Raw genomic sequence first — 19921 nt, 5'->3', positions numbered from 1 at the left:
GATCCGCCCACCTCAGCCTCCCAAAGTGCTGGGATTACAGGCGTGAGCCACGGCACCCGGTCAATAAATTTATGAATATTACATTAAGATGAACTACACTAAGACCTTGGGCATGTCAGTTTAACATAAGTGAAAGGTCCTTTTTATGCCTTTTGAGCCTTCCTTCACCTTCCATCCAACACACACAGGTACCAATAAATTGCAGATGCCATTTTTGGGCTTTGCACACTTTCTCTGGCTTTCCATGTTCTGCTCCTGACCAACTCTCCTACCACCTGACTCCTCCCAGCCTGGCTGCCTCTGTTGCTTTCAGTAGCTGGGCCATTGCTGGGAACACTCTGTTGCCTCCCTGTGCTGTCCCCTGCTGTGCCATTGTCTGGAATGCCTTGCAGCCGGGCTCAACACAATAATCTTCTAACCAGTCCATGGCCTGACTCCTGACATCACCCTTCGCTGCGTCACCCTTCCCTGCATATTTGGAGGATGAGGCTTGATTGAGTCTCAGGTACTGAGCTCCCCGAAGGTACCTTGATGCTGGCGCATCGAGAACCAGATGCCACCCCGATCATAAGGAAGACAGACCCAGGACTTCCATATGAATTGGATATGATCATCTGACGTGCCCCCTAATAACTGATGGATCCCGCTGTTACCCCAAAGCTCCAGACCACACCGGGCCAGACACAGGCATTTCCCGTGCCCTGAAGAGCCACTGAACCCAGCACAAAAGAGATCTAGAGCTCTCCAAACCTATGGAATGGCAACCAAAACCATGCCCAGGTTTTGAGTTAAGCCTCATTAGTCTCCCTTCTCCCTCGACGGTGTAGAACTGTGCAGCACAGCACTAAGTGAATGAGAGCAGAAGCCTCAGGACAGAACTGAACCGACCAGCTTTAGGTGACAACACTGCCAGGGGTTCTATCCACCAGTGGAATTTTCTCTTTGATCACTGAGTGAGGAGGCATGGGTGAGGGATGCAGAGTGCTGCTTGTCATGAGACATCAAGCTATCCAAGTCAATATCCTGTTAGTAGGGACAGGATGCTATAAAAGGCATCATAATCTCACCTGCCCCAGCTGGAAGCAATGATTCCATTGCCCCAGATTCGGAATTGTGATTTAAACTAGACCTCTCTTCAGGAATCAGAACCAAATTAGAGTGCCTTATATGTGCAAGGAACCAATGCAGAAAGACATTATGGGTAAGTCAAGGGAGATGCCCCAGCCATTGGGCAGATTCTTCTGGCTCCTCCCTGATGGAACTAATTCTTCTTCTTCTGTGCCTGGATCCTAGAGCCAAGATCCTTAAGGTCTGAGTACAAGTTCCGCTTCAGGATGGCACTGCTGCACAGCAGGGCACCTTGCAGGGCCCCCAGCAGCCCACAGGTGAAGATATCCTGGCCTAGGAGGCAAGAGCAGAGGCCCCTGAGCGTGACCCAGGCAGGCCCAGGGGAGGGTGGGGCCCTGGTGCTCTTCCCTCCACATGAGGGTCACCCAGAGCTGGCTCCAATCAGAAACGGGGCCACAGCCTGCCCAGGTAGCCCTGCTCAGGGGATGGGAAGCTGCAGGGGACAGCAGGGCCTGAGGACAGGAACAGAGGACGTTGGGTGACAGGGGCCCAGGGTCTCAGGTCCTGACAACATGGGGCAGTGAGTATACCTGTCAGGTAGAGGTTGGGGATGGGGCTCTGGGCCCTCAAGGAGGCCATCATACGAGGGTGCAGGCGGCCCAGGTCATGGTCAGCCCCGTAGCAGGCACCTCGGGGAGCAGCCAGATAGAACTGGTTGGTGAGTGGGGATCCTACAGTCACACTCTCCATCTGAGGGCACAAAAGGTGGGGCGGGCACGTGAGATCCTGACTCCCCTCCCTCTTCCACTGTCTCCCATTTGCTGACTGCGGGTATGGGTGCCCTGTCCTTCCCTGGGGCTCATGTCGTGGGGCCCAATTCCCCTGTCTTTGCAAGGAAAGGGCAGAAATGGCACCATGAGGTCCGTCACCACCCCAAATATTTTACCCCCTACCTTCCCCTCCAGCTGTGGGAACAGTTTCATGACCACTGACATAGAGGCTTCCACAAAGGAGTTTTTGAAGGTCTCATAGTCACTGCCCCGCTTTCCCTTCGGCTCCGCCTGCCACTCCTCAAACCACTCGTAGGCGCTGGGTATGAGCATGATCATGCTGGACCGGTCTGGGGGTCAGAGCTGATGTTACTACTGCCCGGCCCCTCCCTCCAGCCCCTCACCCGGGACCCGCAGCCCCACCTGGGAATCGGTCCTCCCAGGTCGGATCCTTGGCTGATGGGAAAGCGATGAACAGAAGAGGGATGTGTTTCGCAGCCTCTTCCCTGGGCATGGAGACGTAGCGCTCCATCCTGCGTGTGACAGGAGTGTGGTGCGATCTCCAGGCTTTTGTCCTCAAAACTCCAGAACTACTGCAAGGACTGCTCAGCCCTAGGGACTCCCCACAGGGTGAAACTGAACCACAGCCTTGAGGTGACAAACTTCCAGGAACAAATTAGATATTGCCCATTTCCTCCCATTTCATATCCTCTGCTCATTCTCTGAGTCAAGCAGGGAGGCACAGGCCACACACACACACACACACACACGTGCGTCTTACGCCTGGTCCATGTCCGTGTCATAGTAAACATAGCAGTTGGTGGATGGCAGATGCAGGTCCTCCTTGGTGCCTTGCGGGCAGATGAAAACAGACATGCCTAAGCCAGGCTGCACCATCCCCAGCTGCTGCTTCACACCTGCCAAGAGGAGTGGTTGGTGTCTGTGGAACTGTGACCGGACACAGCCACTCCCTGCTCCCAGGAGAGCTTCAGGGTGCCCGCTCACTGTGTCCTGAGCCTTATCCTCAGTGCCCAGGCCAGTTTTACAGCTGTTTCAACTTGACGTTGGCAGCGGCCTGCTCTTCTGTCTCCTCCTGCCTGGGAAGGACACTGCCCTGGGTTCCTATTCTTCCACCTCCCCCGTCTCTGCTTCAAGCCCCTTCAGAGGCAGGCGACGCCCAGCCCTGGTCCTCAGCCCCCATGAACTGGCTTAGCACCTGCAGGAAGGTCAGGCTTACTGCCTCCCATCTTGCCCTTCGTGTCTTGAAGTGGGAAGCATGTGACTGGGGTCCCTCTATGAAGACCACACACGTGAACAGCAGCTCATTACCAGCCTGATTTCAGGATTAACTTTTATGCAGCCATGGAGTGAGTGAACATGCATGATTCCTAGTGTGACATCAGAACACATAGGCCTCCAGAGGGATGCCATGCATGTGAGCAAAGGCAGGGGGCCTGACTGGTACTTGGCATCTCAGGACTCAGCTGGAGGGAGGAGGAAAGAACCGCACTATGGCAGAGTTCGCAGCCACTGTGGGGCACCTGATGTCCCCCAGACCTAAACAGCTGGGCTTCCCCACTCCTCAGCAGATGACCCGAGACCGGTGTTCCAGAACCTGCCCCCACAGATTCTTCTGCTGTCTTCCCATTCCCGGGACCAGCTCTGGCACCCGCCTGAGGGATGCTGGGCCCCTGGCTCCTCTGCTTTTTCCTTTTTTAAAAAATAATTATTTTTAAATGGAGTCTTGCTCTGTCGCCCAGGCTAGAGTGCAGTTGCGTGATCTCTGCTCACTGCAACCTCCGCCTCCCAGGCTCAAGCGATTCTCCTGCCTCAGCCTCCCCAGTAGCTGGGATTACAGGCACATACCACCACACCCACTAATGTTTGTATTTTCAGTAGAGATGGGGTTTCACCACATTGGCCAGGCTATTTTCGAACTCCTGACCTCAAGTGATCTGCCCGCCTTGGCCTCCCAAAGTGCTGGGATTGAAGGCATGAGTCACTGCGCCCGGCCTGCTTCATTCATGTAACTAAATATTTGTGAGTCCGGAGGAAGAGGCACAGGCACAGGGATGGAGGGCAAGGGGGACAGATGGCTCTAGCTGGGCTGCCTGGGTAAGATGCTGGGCCTGGCCAGGACAGTGTCACTGCCCAGAGGTCCTGGGACAGGGGAGAAGGGAGATCAGTGTCACAGAGAGAAAGGCAGGAAGTAGCAAAGGCAGAGCCTGTCTCTGCACCATGCCCAACCCCCCTGCTCTGCCCCTGGGCTGTCTCTGCCTCACCCCCTCAGCTCCTCAGGTCTAAGAGGGGAGGCCGTGCAGGCTGCGGGCTCAGCCACGTGGGGCAAGGGAAGGAGAGGCTGGCATTGGTGGAGCCACCCTATGCCCTGGAGACAATCACAACTCACATACCACCCAGTCCCCATGAGGAAAGCCAGGACCTCGCTTTACCCCCCAGCCTGCTCTGCTGTCCCTTTCCCCGGTTCCTCAGGGAGCAGCTCCTGGGCCCACCCTCCGGGGTCAGGACTCCTTCCCCTGCTTTCTGGCTCCTGCACCAGCCAGGGTTTCCACCATACCACATCCGGAGCTGCTCCGTGCTCTCCAGCTCCCGCCCCAGCCTGAGCCCTTCATCTGGGCCCCTCTCTCTCACCCCTGCTGGGTTCCTGGTTCCCTCTTCCCAGCGGCCTCCCTTCCTCAGATCACACCAGATGCATCCAATTACACGAAGTGGCGGGACCTCTCGGCCGCGGTGGCTCCACTGCTCTGCTCCCTGTGGGCTGCCTGCTCTCCTGCTTCTTTTCCTGAGGCCTCTTCTCTGGAAACCCGCTCAGTCCGGAGGAGTGGGAGGAGCCAGAGCTTTCAAATCAGACCAGCTGCTCCACTCAGCCCTGCCCCTTTCAGCTGAGTGTCCTCAGGACTGTAATTAATCTGTATGGGCCTCAGTTTCCCCAACATTAAATGCTAGGGTTAGGATGACATTAGGGGCAGCGTTCTCACCTTGTTGCTTAAGGACAATCAGAGGGCCGGCCAAGAAGAGGGGAAGCATGACCCAGACGGAGCAAGTTGGCTCCAGAAGGGGACACGGTGGGGAACCTGCAAGAGGGGCAGTGCAGACCCGCCTTTTACCTGGCAGACAGCGGGTGTTCTCCGGCAGTAGGTGCTCATAGGTGTTGAACAGCCCTGCGTTGGAGACCACGACGGGGCAATAGATGTTCACCAGCTCATGCCCCTTCCTCACACTGACACCTGCAGGCACAAGTGCTTGGCTGAGGGTCTGTGAGCTCCAGGACAAAGAGGAAGGCCCACGGCCCCCATGGATCTCTCTCTGACTGTGCCCGTTGCTCAGACCTTGGAGTCCAGCTACCTAGACTCAGGCAGGGCAGGCCCCTGGGAAATTGCCAAGTGAGTGAATATCTTTAAGGGCTCTCAGACTATCCTATAACTGCCCTGGGCTTCCTTTCCCTGGCTCTGCATCCATTCCTGTGTGTGTATGGACTCTGTCTTTCCTTTACCCAAAGCCCTGGAGAAACCTCAAGGGTTGAAGCCCATCTGATAGAAATCCAGGGCTTTCTCTGCTGTCAGAGTTCCTTTTCAAAGAAACAGTCAGGGGTTGAATAACTGCTTATGTTCAACAATGTACTGCATATACAAGGGTGGTCCCCTCAGATTATAATGGAGCTGAGAAATTCTTATTGCCTAGTGATACTAGAGCCATCCTAAGGCAATGCACAGTGTCACACATGTTTGTGGTGATGTTGGTGAAAACAAACCCACTGCACTGCCAGTGATATAAAGAAGTCTATCACACAGAATTATGTGCAGTAAATAGTACTTTTTTTTTTTTTTTTTTTTTGAGGCAGAGTCTCACTCTTGTCTCTCAGGCTGGAGTGCAATGGCACGATCTCGGCTCACTGCAACCTCCATCTCCCAGCTTCAAGTGATTCTCTGCCCTCAGCCTCCCGAGTAGCTGGGACTACAGGCGAGTTTTGTATTTTTAGTAGAGAAGGTTTCACCATGTTGGCCAGGCTGGTCTTGAACTCCTAACCTCAGGTGATCCGCCTGCCTCGGCCTCCCAGTGTGTTGGGATTACAGGCGTGAGCCACCACGCCAGCCTATAGTACTTTTTAATGAAAGAAATGACTATGTTACTGGTTTATGTATTTGCTATACTTTTATTGTTTTAAAGAAAAAAGTTTAAGGAGTAAAAAAAAAAAGTTTTTGTTTTTGTTTTCTTTGAGAGGGAGTCTCGCACTGCTGCCCAGACTGGTGTGCAGTGGTGTGATCTCAGCCCACTGCAACCTCCACCTCCCGGGTTCAAGAGAGTCTCCTGCCTCAGCCTCCCTAGTAGCTGGGATTACAGGCGCCCGCCACCATGTCCGGCTAATTTTTATATTTTTAGTAGAGTTGGGGTTTCAAGGTCATGGTCTCAAACTCTTGACCTCAAGTGATCTGCCCACCTCGGCCTCCCAAAATGCTGGGATTAACAGGCATAAGCCACTCCACCCAGCCCCCAAAAAGACTTTAATTAGAAAAAAGCTCACAGAATAAGGATATAAAGAAAATATTTTTGTGCAGCTGTACAATGTATTTGTGTTTTAAACTAAGTGTTAACTACAAGAATCAAAAAGTGTTTAAGTTGATAAAGTAAAAAAGTTAAACTAAGGTTAATTTATACTTGAAGAAAAATAATTCTGTATAAACCTAGTGTTGCCTAAGTGTACAGCGTCACGGTCACTCACCACTCACTGACACACCCAGAGCAGCTCCCAGTCCCGCACGCTCCATGCCTGGGAAATGCCCTATACAGCTAGGCCATCTTTTATCTTTTTTTTTTTTCTCTAAGACAGTGTTTTGATCTTGTTCCCAGGCTGGAGAGCAATGGTGCGATATTGGCTCACTGCAACCTCTGCCTCCTGGGTTCAAGCAATTCTCCTGCCTCAGCCTCCCGAGTAGCTGGGACTACAGGCGCCCGCCACCACGCCGTTAATTCTTGTATTTTTAGTAGAGACGGGGTTTCATCATGTTGGCCAGGCTGGTCGCTAACTCCTGACCTCAGGTGATCCACCTGTTCGGCCTCCCAAAGTGCTGGGATTACAGGTGTGAGCCACCACACCCGACCCATCTTTTATCTTTTACACCAGATTTTACTGCACCTTTTCTATGTTTTGTTTTTGTTTTTTTGAGAAAGAGTCTCACTCTGTCACCCAGGCTGGAGTGCAGTGGTGCACTTTTGGCTCACTGCAACCTCTGCCTCCTGGGTTTAAGTGATTCGTGTGCCTCAGCCTCCTGAGTAGCTGGGATTACAGGCATGTGCCACACACCTGGCTAATTTTTGTATTTTTAGTAGAGACGGGGTTTCTTCATGTTGGCAGGCTGGTCTTGAACTCCCCATCTGAGGTGATCTGCCTGCCTTGGCCTCCCAAGTGCTGGGATTACAGGCGTGAGCCACCATGCCTAGCCACCTTTTCTAAGTTTAGATACACAAACGCTCACCATTGTGTCACAGTCACCTACAGTATTCGCTACAGTAGCATGCTGTACAGGCTTGTACCCTAGGAGCAACAGACTAGACTACATAGCCTAGGTGTGTATACCATCTGGAGTTTTCTTTTTTCTTTTCTTTTCTTTTTTTTTTTTTTGAGACGGAATCTTGCTCTGTCGCCCAGGCTGGAGTGCAGTGGCGTGATCTCCACGCACTGCAAGCTCCGCTTCCTGGGTTCACACCATTCTCCTGCCTCAGCCTCCCGTGTAGCTGGGACTACAGGCACCTGCCACCGCGCCCGGCTAATTTTTTTTGTACTTTTAGTAGAGACGGGGTTTCACCATGTTAGCCAGGATGGTCTCGACCTCCTGACCTCGTGATCCACCCGTCTCGGCCTCCCAAAGTGCTGGGATTACAGGCTTGAGCCACCGCGCCCGGCCCCCCATCTGGGTTTTTCTAACTACATTCTATGACGTTTGCACAGTGCAATTGCCCAACAACACATTTGTGAGAACGTTGTCTCAGTTGCTAAGCGATGCATGACTATATATGAAATGTCTAGAATAGACAAGTTCGGAGACGGAAAGTAGATTAGCGGTTGCCTAGGGCTGGGGGAGATGGGCAAAATGTGGAGTGATTTTCAAAGGATATGGGGCTTCCTCTGGGGCTGACAAAGTCTTTCTAAAATTGACTGTGGTGATAGATGCGTAACTCTGAACATACAGCCGATGAATTGTCTACTTTTTTTTCTTTTCTGAGATGAAGTTTTGCTCTGTTGCCCAGGTTGGAGTGCAGTGGTGCCATCTCGGCTCACTGCAACCTCCGCCTCCCGGGTTCAAGTGATTCTCCTGTCTCAGCCTCCTGAGTAGCTGGGATAACAGGCATGCACCATCATGCCTGGCTAATTTTTGTATTTTTAGTAGAGACGGGGTTTTGCCATGTTGGCCAGGCTGGTCTGAAACTCCTGACCTCAGGTGATCCACCCGCCTCGGCCTTCCAAAGTGCTAGGATTACAGGAGTGAGCCACCACGCCTGGCCTGAATTGTATGCATTTTTTATTTGAGGCAGAGTCTTACTCTGTCAACAAGGCTGGAATGCAGTGGCACAATCATAGCTCACTGCAGCCTTGAACTTTTGGGCTCAAGCGATCCTCCTGCCTCAGCCTCCTGAGTAGCTGGGACTACAGGCTTGTGTGCCACCATTTTTTGTTTTTTTAACAGATCAGGTCTTGCTATGTTGCCCAGGCTGGTCCTGAACTCCTGGCCTCAAGTCATCTTCCTGCCTCAGCCTCTCAAAGCATTGGGATTATAGGCAAGAGTGGCTCTGCCCAGTTGAACTGTATACTTTATTTATTTTTATTTTTATTTTGAGACGGAGTCTTGCTCTGTCACCCAGGCTGGAGTGCAGTGGCCGGATCTCGGCTCACTGCAAGCTCCGTCTCCCGGGTTCACGCCATTCTCCTGCCTCAGCCTCCCGAGTAGCTGGGACTACAGGCGCCCGCCACCTTGCCTGGCTAGTTTTTTTTTTTTTTTTTTTTTTGAGACGGAATCTTGCTCTGTCGCCCAGGCTGGAGTGCAGTGGCGTGATCTCCACGCACTGCAAGCTCCGCTTCCTGGGTTCACACCATTCTCCTGCCTCAGCCTCCCGTGTAGCTGGGACTACAGGCACCTGCCACCGCGCCCGGCTAATTTTTTTTGTACTTTTAGTAGAGACGGGGTTTCACCATGTTAGCCAGGATGGTCTCGACCTCCTGACCTCGTGATCCACCCGTCTCGGCCTCCCAAAGTGCTGGGATTACAGGCTTGAGCCACCGCGCCCGGCCCCCCATCTGGGTTTTTCTAACTACATTCTATGACGTTTGCACAGTGCAATTGCCCAACAACACATTTGTGAGAACGTTGTCTCAGTTGCTAAGCGATGCATGACTATATATGAAATGTCTAGAATAGACAAGTTCGGAGACGGAAAGTAGATTAGCGGTTGCCTAGGGCTGGGGGAGATGGGCAAAATGTGGAGTGATTTTCAAAGGATATGGGGCTTCCTCTGGGGCTGACAAAGTCTTTCTAAAATTGACTGTGGTGATAGATGCGTAACTCTGAACATACAGCCGATGAATTGTCTACTTTTTTTTCTTTTCTGAGATGAAGTTTTGCTCTGTTGCCCAGGTTGGAGTGCAGTGGTGCCATCTCGGCTCACTGCAACCTCCGCCTCCCGGTTCAAGTGATTCTCCTGTCTCAGCCTCCTGAGTAGCTGGGATAACAGGCATGCACCATCATGCCTGGCTAATTTTTGTATTTTTAGTAGAGACGGGGTTTTGCCATGTTGGCCAGGCTGGTCTGAAACTCCTGACCTCAGGTGATCCACCCGCCTCGGCCTTCCAAAGTGCTAGGATTACAGGAGTGAGCCACCACGCCTGGCCTGAATTGTATGCATTTTTTATTTGAGGCAGAGTCTTACTCTGTCAACAAGGCTGGAATGCAGTGGCACAATCATAGCTCACTGCAGCCTTGAACTTTTGGGCTCAAGCGATCCTCCTGCCTCAGCCTCCTGAGTAGCTGGGACTACAGGCTTGTGTGCCACCATTTTTTGTTTTTTTAACAGATCAGGTCTTGCTATGTTGCCCAGGCTGGTCCTGAACTCCTGGCCTCAAGTCATCTTCCTGCCTCAGCCTCTCAAAGCATTGGGATTATAGGCAAGAGTGGCTCTGCCCAGTTGAACTGTATACTTTATTTATTTTTATTTTTATTTTGAGACGGAGTCTTGCTCTGTCACCCAGGCTGGAGTGCAGTGGCCGGATCTCGGCTCACTGCAAGCTCCGTCTCCCGGGTTCACGCCATTCTCCTGCCTCAGCCTCCCGAGTAGCTGGGACTACAGGCGCCCGCCACCTTGCCTGGCTAGTTTTTTGTATTTTTTTTTTTTTAGCAGAGATGGGGTTTCACCGTGTTAGCCAGGATGGTCTTGATCTCCTGACCTCATGATCCGCCTGTCTTGGCCTCCCAAAGTGCTGGGATTACAGGCTTGAGCCACCGCGCCCGGCCGAACTGTATACTTTAAATGGGTAGAGTGTAACTTTAAATGGCTGACGTATGTCTCCATAAAGCTGTTACAAAAAAATTAATTGTGGTGCTAGATACTATGGAAAGTGTCCAAAAGATGCTTCCTCACATCTCGGCAATTACAAGTCAAATGGGTGATAGAAGCATAAGCTGAATGTCTTCCAGGTGGCGAATTCATTTAAATCAACTGTAAACATGATTCCCCCCTTTGCAGCTCAGTCATAGACACTGACCGGCCTGTGTACATTGGAGACAGGAAGCTGGGCTCAGGTTTTCGAAGGGTGTCAGGCATGCCTTACATTCCCCTGTGGCAAGTGGCAATCTTCCTTTGCATATATGCGAAAGTCTAACACAGGGTTTGGGAGTGAAACGGGTGGTTTGATTCAACAAAAGCACTAAAGAAACACTCAGAAAAGGTCTTGCAACTGCAATTTTATTTTCTTTTGTGAAAATAAACAACTGGGAATTTAAATTGCTCCAAAAACCATAAAAACAAAAAGAAATACACACAGAAGAAGCATGTGAGGTGATGGGGAAGGGAACAAGGTCTCTAGAACTTTGGCAGATTGTGCTGGCACGGACCCAGGTGACAGAAGCCAGACCATGGGGCCGGTCCTGCCTGCCACTCTGGGACTGTGAGGGGATGATCGCCACTGGCAAGGACGGGGAGGAACAGACTTCTTCGCTGAGGAAGTGGCAGGCACCTTGAGTCCCTTTAAATGGGGGGGTTGGGGGGAAACCGTTTCAGAGGACCCGCTTGCTCCACTGAAAGCTGGGGTTGGCGAGTTCGGGCCCACTGAGGGAGGGGATGCTGGTGGCAGCAAATCAGGCCAAGATGTCTTCTCACATGGTGACGGCCTCACACTGGGCAGAGGACAGAGGACGAAGAAGAACCCATGGTATTGAGCAGACGATGAAAACTTGGACTGGGTAACAGGAAATGTCACAATGGCAGAGCTGCAGATCGAGTAGGGGAAGCTGGGGCAGGCGGCGGGGGCGAGAAGAGACAGGAGACAGAAAGTGCGAGAGAGGGAGAGAGAGAGAGAGGCACCCTCTGCCCAGGTCCATCCACCACAGCACCTACGGCACGAACAGCACGCTACTTTTCAGTTCTTTTTCTTATAAAGTTTTTTTTGTTGTTTTGTTTTGTTTTTTAAAAAAGCCTTAAGATCAGCTACTGGTTACATCTACAAACTGTAAAGTGCTGTTGTTACCAGCCACTTTACAGAACAGTCCAGAGTGGTCAAATATTGACCAATAAAGTCTCCTTTTTCTTTTTCTTCTGAATCATTACTACTCAATGAGTCATGTGACAGCCTGCAGGGGTCAGGGGGCAGCTTAGTGGGCAGACTTGGTGACCAGGGAAAGAGGCTGGGCCTGTAGCACCGGGAGGGCCTGGTGGGCATGGAGTGTGGCGGGAAAGGACGGGGGAGAGGCCAGCAGAGCTGTGGGCATGGACCCAAGGGGGAGGGGCCGGGACAGGAGGGGAGGCTGGCTGCCCATCTGGCCAGAGGAGGAGGCTGCAGCCTTAGCTGACAGGAAGGCAGCAGAGTGGAGAGCCAGCTGGGCCCGGGTTTCTGGTTTAGTGGTGAGGGAGAGGGGCTGGGCTTGCTCCGAATGGGTGGCAGCAGGGGCAGCTGGTGAGGCCAACGCTGCAGAGGGGGTGGCCGGGGAGTCCAGCATGCTCCCGTGGGAGGAGGCAGGGCTGTCACAGGGCTTCTCGGGGGGCAGGTACTGAACACATGGCTTCTTGCTCTTGGAGGCCAGAGCACCTAGGGGGAAAATACAAGAAAGAGTGAGCAGCTATAGCTCTGGGAGAGGCAGAGGCTGAGGAACAGCCCTGGTGATACACGTGCTTTGGAGACACAGGCATGCTTTTGGCGAGGACCTGACATTACTTCCACGGCTTTCAGGACTAGGAAACTGCATTCACAAATACCTAGCGCACAGAGAAGAGGCAACGCCCAAACTGATGAAGATCCACCCAGCATCAGACTGGAAAGAAGATGGCTCAGTGTCTCACAGGACCACCCTCCCTTCCTAAAGCTCGCAATTTTTGGGATGAATCTCTGGTTTGCTTTGAAATCTCTGGCTTATGGTATTAACAGTCAGAGAGAGCGCATGCCTGCTGAGCAGCGTGCCAGACGGTGGGGTCCGCAACACGCACGGTCCCACTCATGTGCACTCCTATGTATAATGGAAGGAAGGAAGGAAGAAGGAAGGAAGGAAGGAAGGAAGGGAGGAGGGGAGGGAGGAAGGGAGGGATGGAAATAGGGAGGGAGGGAAGGAGAAAGGGAGGGAGGGAGAAAGGGAGGGAAGGAAATAGGGAGGAAGGGTGAATGGGAGGGAGGGAGGGAGTGAGGAAGGGAGGAAGGAAGGAGAGAGACTGAAAGCACTTTACATCATGCAAGCAGCGATACATTTGTTTGTCCTGGAGTAAGCATGAGATGGAGGTGTGACCTAAATATTAATAATAGTCACAGTGTGAGCATCTTTCTGTGCTAGGCATGATTCTGGTATAAAGTGATTTTATACACGGTTTTGACACAAAGTGCCTCCTAAACTCAAGCAAACTATTTTTTCTGGTGTTCAACCAAAGAAACATCCAAGGAAACCCTGGCTGTCCTGGATCCACTGACAGGTGGGATGTCAGGGGCTCATGTGCTGCTTTCCTAAGGGCATTTCAAAGACAATTTCAGCCTCATTCCATGAACCCTCAGGTAGGATGATTCACTTTTCAACGGAATTAAAAAGTGCCTAGGCTTTGAAGTGACAAAATTCTGGGATCAAATCCTACCACCACCACTGAAGCAGAGTCCCTGGGAAAATGCCTTCACATCTCAGAGCCTCTTAAGTGGCCACCTCGAGAAAGGGGTAGTAACACCTGCCCGCGAATACCGAGGCAGAAGCCCTGACCCACCATGGAGCTAGAGACGGCATGGGCAGGTGTGGCTGTGATGGAAGGAAAAGCAGAAGAGGCCAGTGCCCCCAGACGCACCCTCTGCCTCCTGGACTTGCTGCTGTGACTGTGTCTGGGACAGCTGCTTTTCTCTCTTCCTCTTCTTTTTCTTACCCTGGAAAATATAGCAAAAGGAAGAGTTAAACCGGGAGAGAAGAATGCTGGCTTCTCAGGGGCTCCCAGATCAGAGAGAATACAGGACGTTGCCCGTTACTGCTCTTGATCCCTCAGGGAGGGTGTGGAGAGAGAGATGATTCAGATCACACCCATGGGAGCCCGCGAGGAGGCAGCGGGAGCCCTTCCTCCCCTACAAATGCATTTCCCCTCCAGGCTGGGTGTCCAAGGCCTTCTTGGAAGGCCTCCTCCCTCCACTGCCCTTCAGACTCTGTTTTTCCATTTCTCTCCCTAGAACAGTGCTTCTTGATCTTTTCTGAGGGGTCCCAGGTCCCTTTGAAAGTTTGATGCAACTGTGGGTCCTCTTACCAGAAAAAAAGCAAAGAAGAACACGCATGCAAAAATTGGCTTGGTTTCCGGGAGCTGAGACACGCCCCCTGAGGCTCACACCCTGGTCTTGGAGCCATGGGTTAGGAGTGGCTAGAGACACTCTTCCCACCACAGCTAACCATGTGCCCTGTGTTATGAAATCGAGGGCAGAGTCTAGTTCAAAGGGAAATGCATAAACTGAAGTCTGTCCTCAGGACTTGACTTCCTGAGAATTAAAATGTCTTCCTTCTTTCTAGGAAGTATGGGCTTCTCCCTCATCTTAAGAGTCCTCTATAAATGCAGTCGCTTTCCTTCGCCCTTCCTCCTCTTGCAGAGGCTGCTATTGGGGTCTGAGCGTCCTCTGCCCAGAGCATGCACTTACGTAGTTGTCCCGGGCTGACCAGGTCGGGTAGAGCTGCGAGTGAAGCTGCCGCTCCTTCCGGGCCAGCTCGTAGTACTTGGCCTGTTCTTCTCGAGACAGGTTGTGCCACTGGGGGAGAGAGGGTCAGAGACGATACGGAGCCATCAAGGCAGGGATGCTGCCCCCGTGGCCTGGAGGGTGAGGGCAGGTCTTACCTTTCTTCCCAGGATCTGGTTAATGGCTGCACTTTCCTTCAGGGTGCACTCAGCCACCACCTTGGCTCTCATCTCCTTCATATACAACATGAAGGCATTCAGAGGCTTCTTCACGTGGGGCTTCTTTTCTTCCTCCTTTTTCACGGTGACTGGGGATTTCCTGGGAAGGCACGTGATTGTAGGTTAGTATGTGTCAGGTGTTACATGACTCATCAATCCCTGCCTGTCACTGAGACACCGCTGACTGTCTCTGGGGAGGGGCGTGGGCTGCCTGGATGCTAATTCAAGTGGCCCCATGGCTGCGCTCAGCGCCTGAGCACCTTCCTCCCCTAGTTTCCCACCTTTGAATGATCTCCAAGCCAGATTCTTTGAAAATCTACTCTCTAATTTCCTGACAGACGAGCAGAGCGTGGTGGGGGTGCTGAGATGAGCTCTCACTGGAGCTGGCAGGTGCTGGCGACGGTGACAGGACACAGTGTGGGACACTCTGGGCAGAACCAAGGGTGGGGTCTCCTGGGATCTCCAGGGAGCACTGACTTTGGCTTCCTGCCATCTTTATGGCACACGGGCAAGGTAAGGACCCTGGTGCTCGTCTCAGCTAGGCCACCAGCCCACCATGAGTCCTTAAGAAAACACTGTCTCCTTTCTGGGCCTCACCTTTCCATATATCTTATGGTGGGGAGGAGGGGGAGTTAAAAGCTTTCTCACGTTCTCTTCAGCCTCTGAGACCTGACAGTAAATCTTTTCTTAATAGGAGAGAAGACGCACCATGTCCCTGAAAGGACAGGGACCCAGAAGGTCCGAGGGAGTAAGTCCCGACGGAGAGGGAGAGCCTGGCTGGGGAGGCTCTGCTGCCTGCTGAGTGACACCAAGAGAGAAGAGTACATGGCATTTGCTGCTCAGTGTGTGGACACCCCTCTTCACAGCCTGTACCCTCCCACTCGCAATCCAGGCTGCCGCTTACTTACGCGCTCACTGCAGGGCTCAGGCTGGGGGGTGCCGGTTCCTGCTTGACAATGGGGGAGACGATGGCAGGGTGGGGGATCCCTGAGGTGGGCAGGCCAGGGTGGGCAGGAGCCACCATGTGAGGAGAGAACCGACTGGAGACCAGGCTGTGCACCGGATAAAAACAAATGATAACAGAGGGATTCAGGCTGGATACCTGCCACCCAGCAGAGGACACGGTGGCTCTCTGCCTTGAGGGCACAGGTATGTCCGTGGGGCAGAGTCTGAGGACTAGAAGGCTATTTGTCGTCTTCTAGAGAACGAGCTTTGGGAGGTGCCTAATGCCTCTTCCCTCTCCCCACCAACACCCAGGCTGCCCATCTGGTGCTGGAAGCAGGTGGGATAAAACACACAAAAGGGGTGGAGGGTCAGAGGCCCGGGCACGCTGGGGAAAAGAAGGGCTTAGGCTGTGGGCGGCTTTCCTCTGTCCTCAGAGGTTCCACTGTCAGGTAGAACTGGTCCCTGAGACAGAAATCCCCTTTCACTGTCTCCTCTCCTGACATCATTTCAGGAAAAATTCATCTTCTCCCAGTCCCTGGCTTCAGGGCAATATACAGACAGTCCGCGACTTAGGATTTTTTGACTTTATGATGGTGCAAAAACGGTATGAATTCAGTACTCTGTTTGACCTAGATGGGGCTATGTCTGGATAAAACCATCATATGTTGCAAATATTCTAAGGTGAAAGTTGTGTTTTCAATGTACGATGGGTTTATCAGGATGTGGCTCTGTCCTAAGTCGGGGAGCATCTGTCCTCAAAATGCTTCTGTGCCAGAGCCCATGGCAGGAGGCAGAGCGCTAGGGCTTTGAAATCCTTTTGTTGGAGAGATGGGGACAGTGATCCTGTGGTCTCCATTCTGACCTGGGGGTGGGAAGTGCGGGGCACAAGAAGGTGCTCGACCAAAGAGAGGTTGGGGGAAGGGTGAGCCCTATGCCTGCTCATTAACTGGTAAGGAAAAGCTGTTTCGTGGTCAGAAATGGTGTGGTCGCTAAGACAAACATGTGGACAGCCCCAGCCCTGGAACTCACCTGGACATCGAGGCGTTCATGGCGAGGGCGGGGTAAGGGTGCCGGAAGCCACCAGGAGGAAGGGAGTACATGGGCTGGCCTTGCCTGTAAGGGTGAGGAAATCCGGTCAGCACATTGGGAAAGCTCAGGGCAGGGGAGGAGAGGCGCTTGGGAAGAGGGGATGAGAAATAAGGGAAGCAAGTGGGAAGGTAGAGCTGGGAGCAAGCTGCCCCAGCGGGAGCAGGGAGGCCTAGTCTTGGGCTTGCCTCTGAGGGGGCTCCACAGTGCAGAGCACGCAGGGCACAGAGGCAGGGCTCAGCGCAAGGAGGGAGCAGGGGGAAGAGAGGCTGTGGGTTCCTTACTGTGGGACGAGCCAGCCGAGGGGGTGGGGGATTTGTCCGACAGCTCCGGGAGACAGTGGGTAATACGGTGACAGCTCGGATGGGTGAGGGGGCCGGGGGATTCCTGCTTCCAAAGAGAGATGTGTCAGACTGCCCCTTGCCCTGCCAGAGCGTCGCAACGAACATCAAATGGGAGCGTCCTGCCCTATGTCCCTGCTGCTCTGCAGCCTAGTGGGCGCTTGTGTCATCGTCCTTGCCCTCTGTCACCTCCCTAGCAGCTCTCACCAGTCAGTCAAGGACATATTCAGGGAAGGCAGGACTAATGCACCCCTTCTCTAGCTGCATGGATTCCATCTCTGTGAAGAGTACCTTCCAGCTGGCTGTGATATAGAAGCCAGCATCCTGGAAGAGAGGGACAGGACCCACAAGATCAATGACAAGAGTCACTGGTGAACTAAGTCTCTAGAAAGCCTGCCTCATTCATGGAGAAATAAACTTTGGATTCCTCCTCCACATGTGTCTTCCTCATGATCTGTAACTTGTAGTGACTTATTTCTCCAAAGAGGGGCCCCAAAAACGCTTTGCCTTCCCCTGGCAACTCTGTGTGAATGCTATAAAGACAGTGGCTCCCTGGAATGGACAGGTCTGGTGGGCAAGTTGTTGTCAACAACAACAACAACAAAAAAAGCCAGCTCAGGTGGGGCACAGTGGCACACACCGGCAATCCCCACACTTAGGTGAGTTGATTGCTTGAGCCCAGGAGTTTGAGACCAGCCTGGGCAACATGGCAAAAACCCATCTCTACTAAAAATACAAAAGTTAGCTGGGCAAGGGCATGGTGGCATGCGCCTGTGGTTGCAGCAACTCAGGAGGCTGAGTAGGAGGACTGCTTGAGCCCGGGCTGCAGTGAGCTGAGATCACACTACTGCACTCCAGCTTGGGCGACACAGCAAGACTGCCTGAAATAAATAAATAAATAAATAAAAGCCAGTTTGGCTTCACTGCTTTATGGTTGCACTTCTGTGTCTGCTTAGACTGATGAATCTATTTAAAAATGTTTAGTTTAGGGCAAAGGTGTCTTGGTGTAGGGAAGCACGGCCCACAGCTGGGCTGGACTTTGGCAGAGTCACCCCAAACATTGCCTGTGGAGCCAGGCCCTGTGCTTCACTGCTTAATTCCCTCTGGGCCTTATGACCCTATGGTGGGGAAGGTACAGGGAGGTAAAGATGAAAAAAAGGACAAGGCTAAAGTTAGCAGACAAGGTCCAAAGACTCCTGAGACAAAGAGCGATGATGTGACCCCAGGTCAACCTGATTCAAGGGCAGTTATGTCCCCACAAAAGAGAAGCCCGCCTGCCCTGCAGCAGCACTGCCTGAGTGGCAGACGACTTACCTGTCTTTGGATCAATATCTGGGGAGAGGTGGGTGGGAGGGGAGCCGGGGGAGAAGTGGTCATTGCTGTAGGTGATGAGGGGAGTCAGCGGATGCATGTGATGCGGGTGCTGAACGACAGGAACTTTATTAGACTGAAAGAGAGAAAAAAAGACCAGGAATAGTTGCCAAGGAGATAGAGAGTACGACCAGCTGTTATTTACGGAATCAACTAAGTGCCAGGTATTTTCCAGGCAACATCCCATTCAGTCCTCAAAACAGTCCCTGAGAGCTGACAGCAGTGGACACAGCAGAGAAGGAAGTAGCAGGACTTGAGATCATACCCACCCTCCAGCTTCTCCCACAAGACAACCCTCCATCACTCCCCTCACGTGCACTGTATGCGGAAAATACTACAAGCTGCTGGGGGATGATCTGCGCTGTGTCAGCTCACTGAATCTGAAAAGGTTTTTTTTTGTTTTTTGTTTTTTTTAGATGGAGTCTTGCTCTGTTGGCCAGGCTGGAGTGCAGTGGCACAGTCTCGGCTCACAGCAACCTCCGCCTCCTGGGTTCAAGCAATTCTCCTGTCTCAGCCTCTGGAGAAATGGGGATTACAGGCATCTGCCACTATGCCCGGCTAATTTTTGATATTTTTAGTAGAGATGGGGTTTCACCATGTGGGCCAGGCTGGTCTCGAACCCCTGACCTCAGGTGATCCACCTGCCTCGGCCTCCCAAAGTGCTGGGATTACAGGTGTGAGTCACTGCGCCCGGCCCTGAAAAGGTTTAACACACATTTTTGAAATAAACTTCATAGAAACAGTCGCTGTTAGGTTCAAGTCTGGGACTGCGAACAGGGCAGGGGGAGAGTTGCCCCCATTAGACCTCATACCACCAAGTCTCATATTCAGGCTTTACAGACACAACCCCAAAGCACTTGAAACACTTCTCTCTGCAGCACTTTATTCTGCTGACCTCATTACCACATTCTGTGTGAAACACCAGCAAATGGAAGGAGCACCATTATTTTATAAAGTTATTGAGAAAGAAAAACGCTGGCACACCACAGACACATCTTTAGAGATGTTAACATGGGAAAAACTTGTGCGTCCAAGAATTGGTAAACTGAATTAACTTTTTAATTGTTTTAACCTAATCTGACTTATCCATAAGGCTTTTTATTTTAAAAACATCTACACGTCACTGAACCCTGCACTACAAACACAGCACTAGGCATAATGTCTAGTCCTTATAACCTAGAAAAGAAGTTGTGATTACCCCCATTCCAGAGAAGAGGGAACAGCCCAGAAAGATTACATGACTTAGCCTGGGACACAGTTAGTAAGTGGCAGAGCTGGGATTCATATCAGCTGTTTATGGCTCTAATAAACAAGAATGTTTTCTCTTGTACAACCTGCCTCTCCCAGAACCTTCTCAAAACGTAAAACATTTTTTTTTTTTTTTTTTTTGAGACGGAGTCTTGCTCTATCGCCCAGGCTGGAGTGCAGTGGCCGGATCTCAGCTCACTGCAAGCTCTGCCTCCGGGGTTTACACCATTCTCCTGCCTCAGCCTCCCGAGTAGCTGGGACTACAGGCGCCCGCCACCTCGCCCGGCTAGTTTTTTGTATTTTTTAGTAGAGACGGGGTTTCACGGTGTTAGCCAGGATGGTCTCAATCTCCTGACCTCGTGATCCACCCGTCTCGGCCTCCCAAAGTGCTGGGATTACAGGCTTGAGCCACCGCGCCCGGCCAAAACGTAAAACTTATATATCACAGAGAAAGGACAGACATTGTTTTTTGATAAG

General features: G+C 52.2%; 2 protein-coding genes and 1 long non-coding RNA gene across 3 annotated transcripts in view; 1 reads left to right on the top strand and 2 right to left on the bottom strand.

Moving 5' to 3' along the window:
* Positions 1 to 781: 781 nt before the first annotated feature.
* On the bottom strand, positions 782 to 10667 carry LOC117062822 (all-trans-retinol 13,14-reductase-like). The gene is made up of 7 exons (XM_033176725.1): positions 10609 to 10667; positions 4964 to 5118; positions 2620 to 2755; positions 2262 to 2371; positions 2022 to 2188; positions 1659 to 1818; positions 782 to 1401 (listed from the first exon to the last, which is right to left on the bottom strand). The coding sequence occupies exons 1-7, from the start codon at positions 10665 to 10667 to the stop codon at positions 1262 to 1264; spliced, it is 927 nt and encodes a 308-aa protein (XP_033032616.1). The 3' UTR covers positions 782 to 1261.
* Positions 10668 to 10786: 119 nt separating this feature from the next.
* TCF7L1 (transcription factor 7 like 1) overlaps positions 10787 to 19921 on the bottom strand; it is a 176144-nt gene continuing 167009 nt past the window's right edge. Inside the window, exons 5-12 of the mRNA XM_033175281.1 lie at positions 18140 to 18272; positions 16769 to 16871; positions 16428 to 16511; positions 15362 to 15505; positions 14394 to 14553; positions 14200 to 14307; positions 13374 to 13449; positions 10787 to 12147 (exon numbers count right to left, since the gene is read on the bottom strand). Coding sequence (XP_033031172.1) covers positions 11714 to 12147; positions 13374 to 13449; positions 14200 to 14307; positions 14394 to 14553; positions 15362 to 15505; positions 16428 to 16511; positions 16769 to 16871; positions 18140 to 18272 — 1242 coding nt within the window. The 3' untranslated portion in view covers positions 10787 to 11713. The remainder of the gene's footprint in view (positions 12148 to 13373; positions 13450 to 14199; positions 14308 to 14393; positions 14554 to 15361; positions 15506 to 16427; positions 16512 to 16768; positions 16872 to 18139; positions 18273 to 19921) is intronic.
* On the top strand, positions 14547 to 16070 carry LOC117062124. The gene is made up of 2 exons (XR_004428226.1): positions 14547 to 14966; positions 15148 to 16070. It is a non-coding gene; the product is annotated as an uncharacterized LOC117062124 (long non-coding RNA).

This window comes from Trachypithecus francoisi, unplaced genomic scaffold, assembly GCF_009764315.1.
Source record: "Trachypithecus francoisi isolate TF-2019V2 unplaced genomic scaffold, Tfra_2.0 Lachesis_group17, whole genome shotgun sequence".
NCBI lineage: Eukaryota > Metazoa > Chordata > Mammalia > Primates > Cercopithecidae > Trachypithecus > Trachypithecus francoisi.
This window is presented reverse-complemented; position numbering and strand designations above follow the sequence as displayed.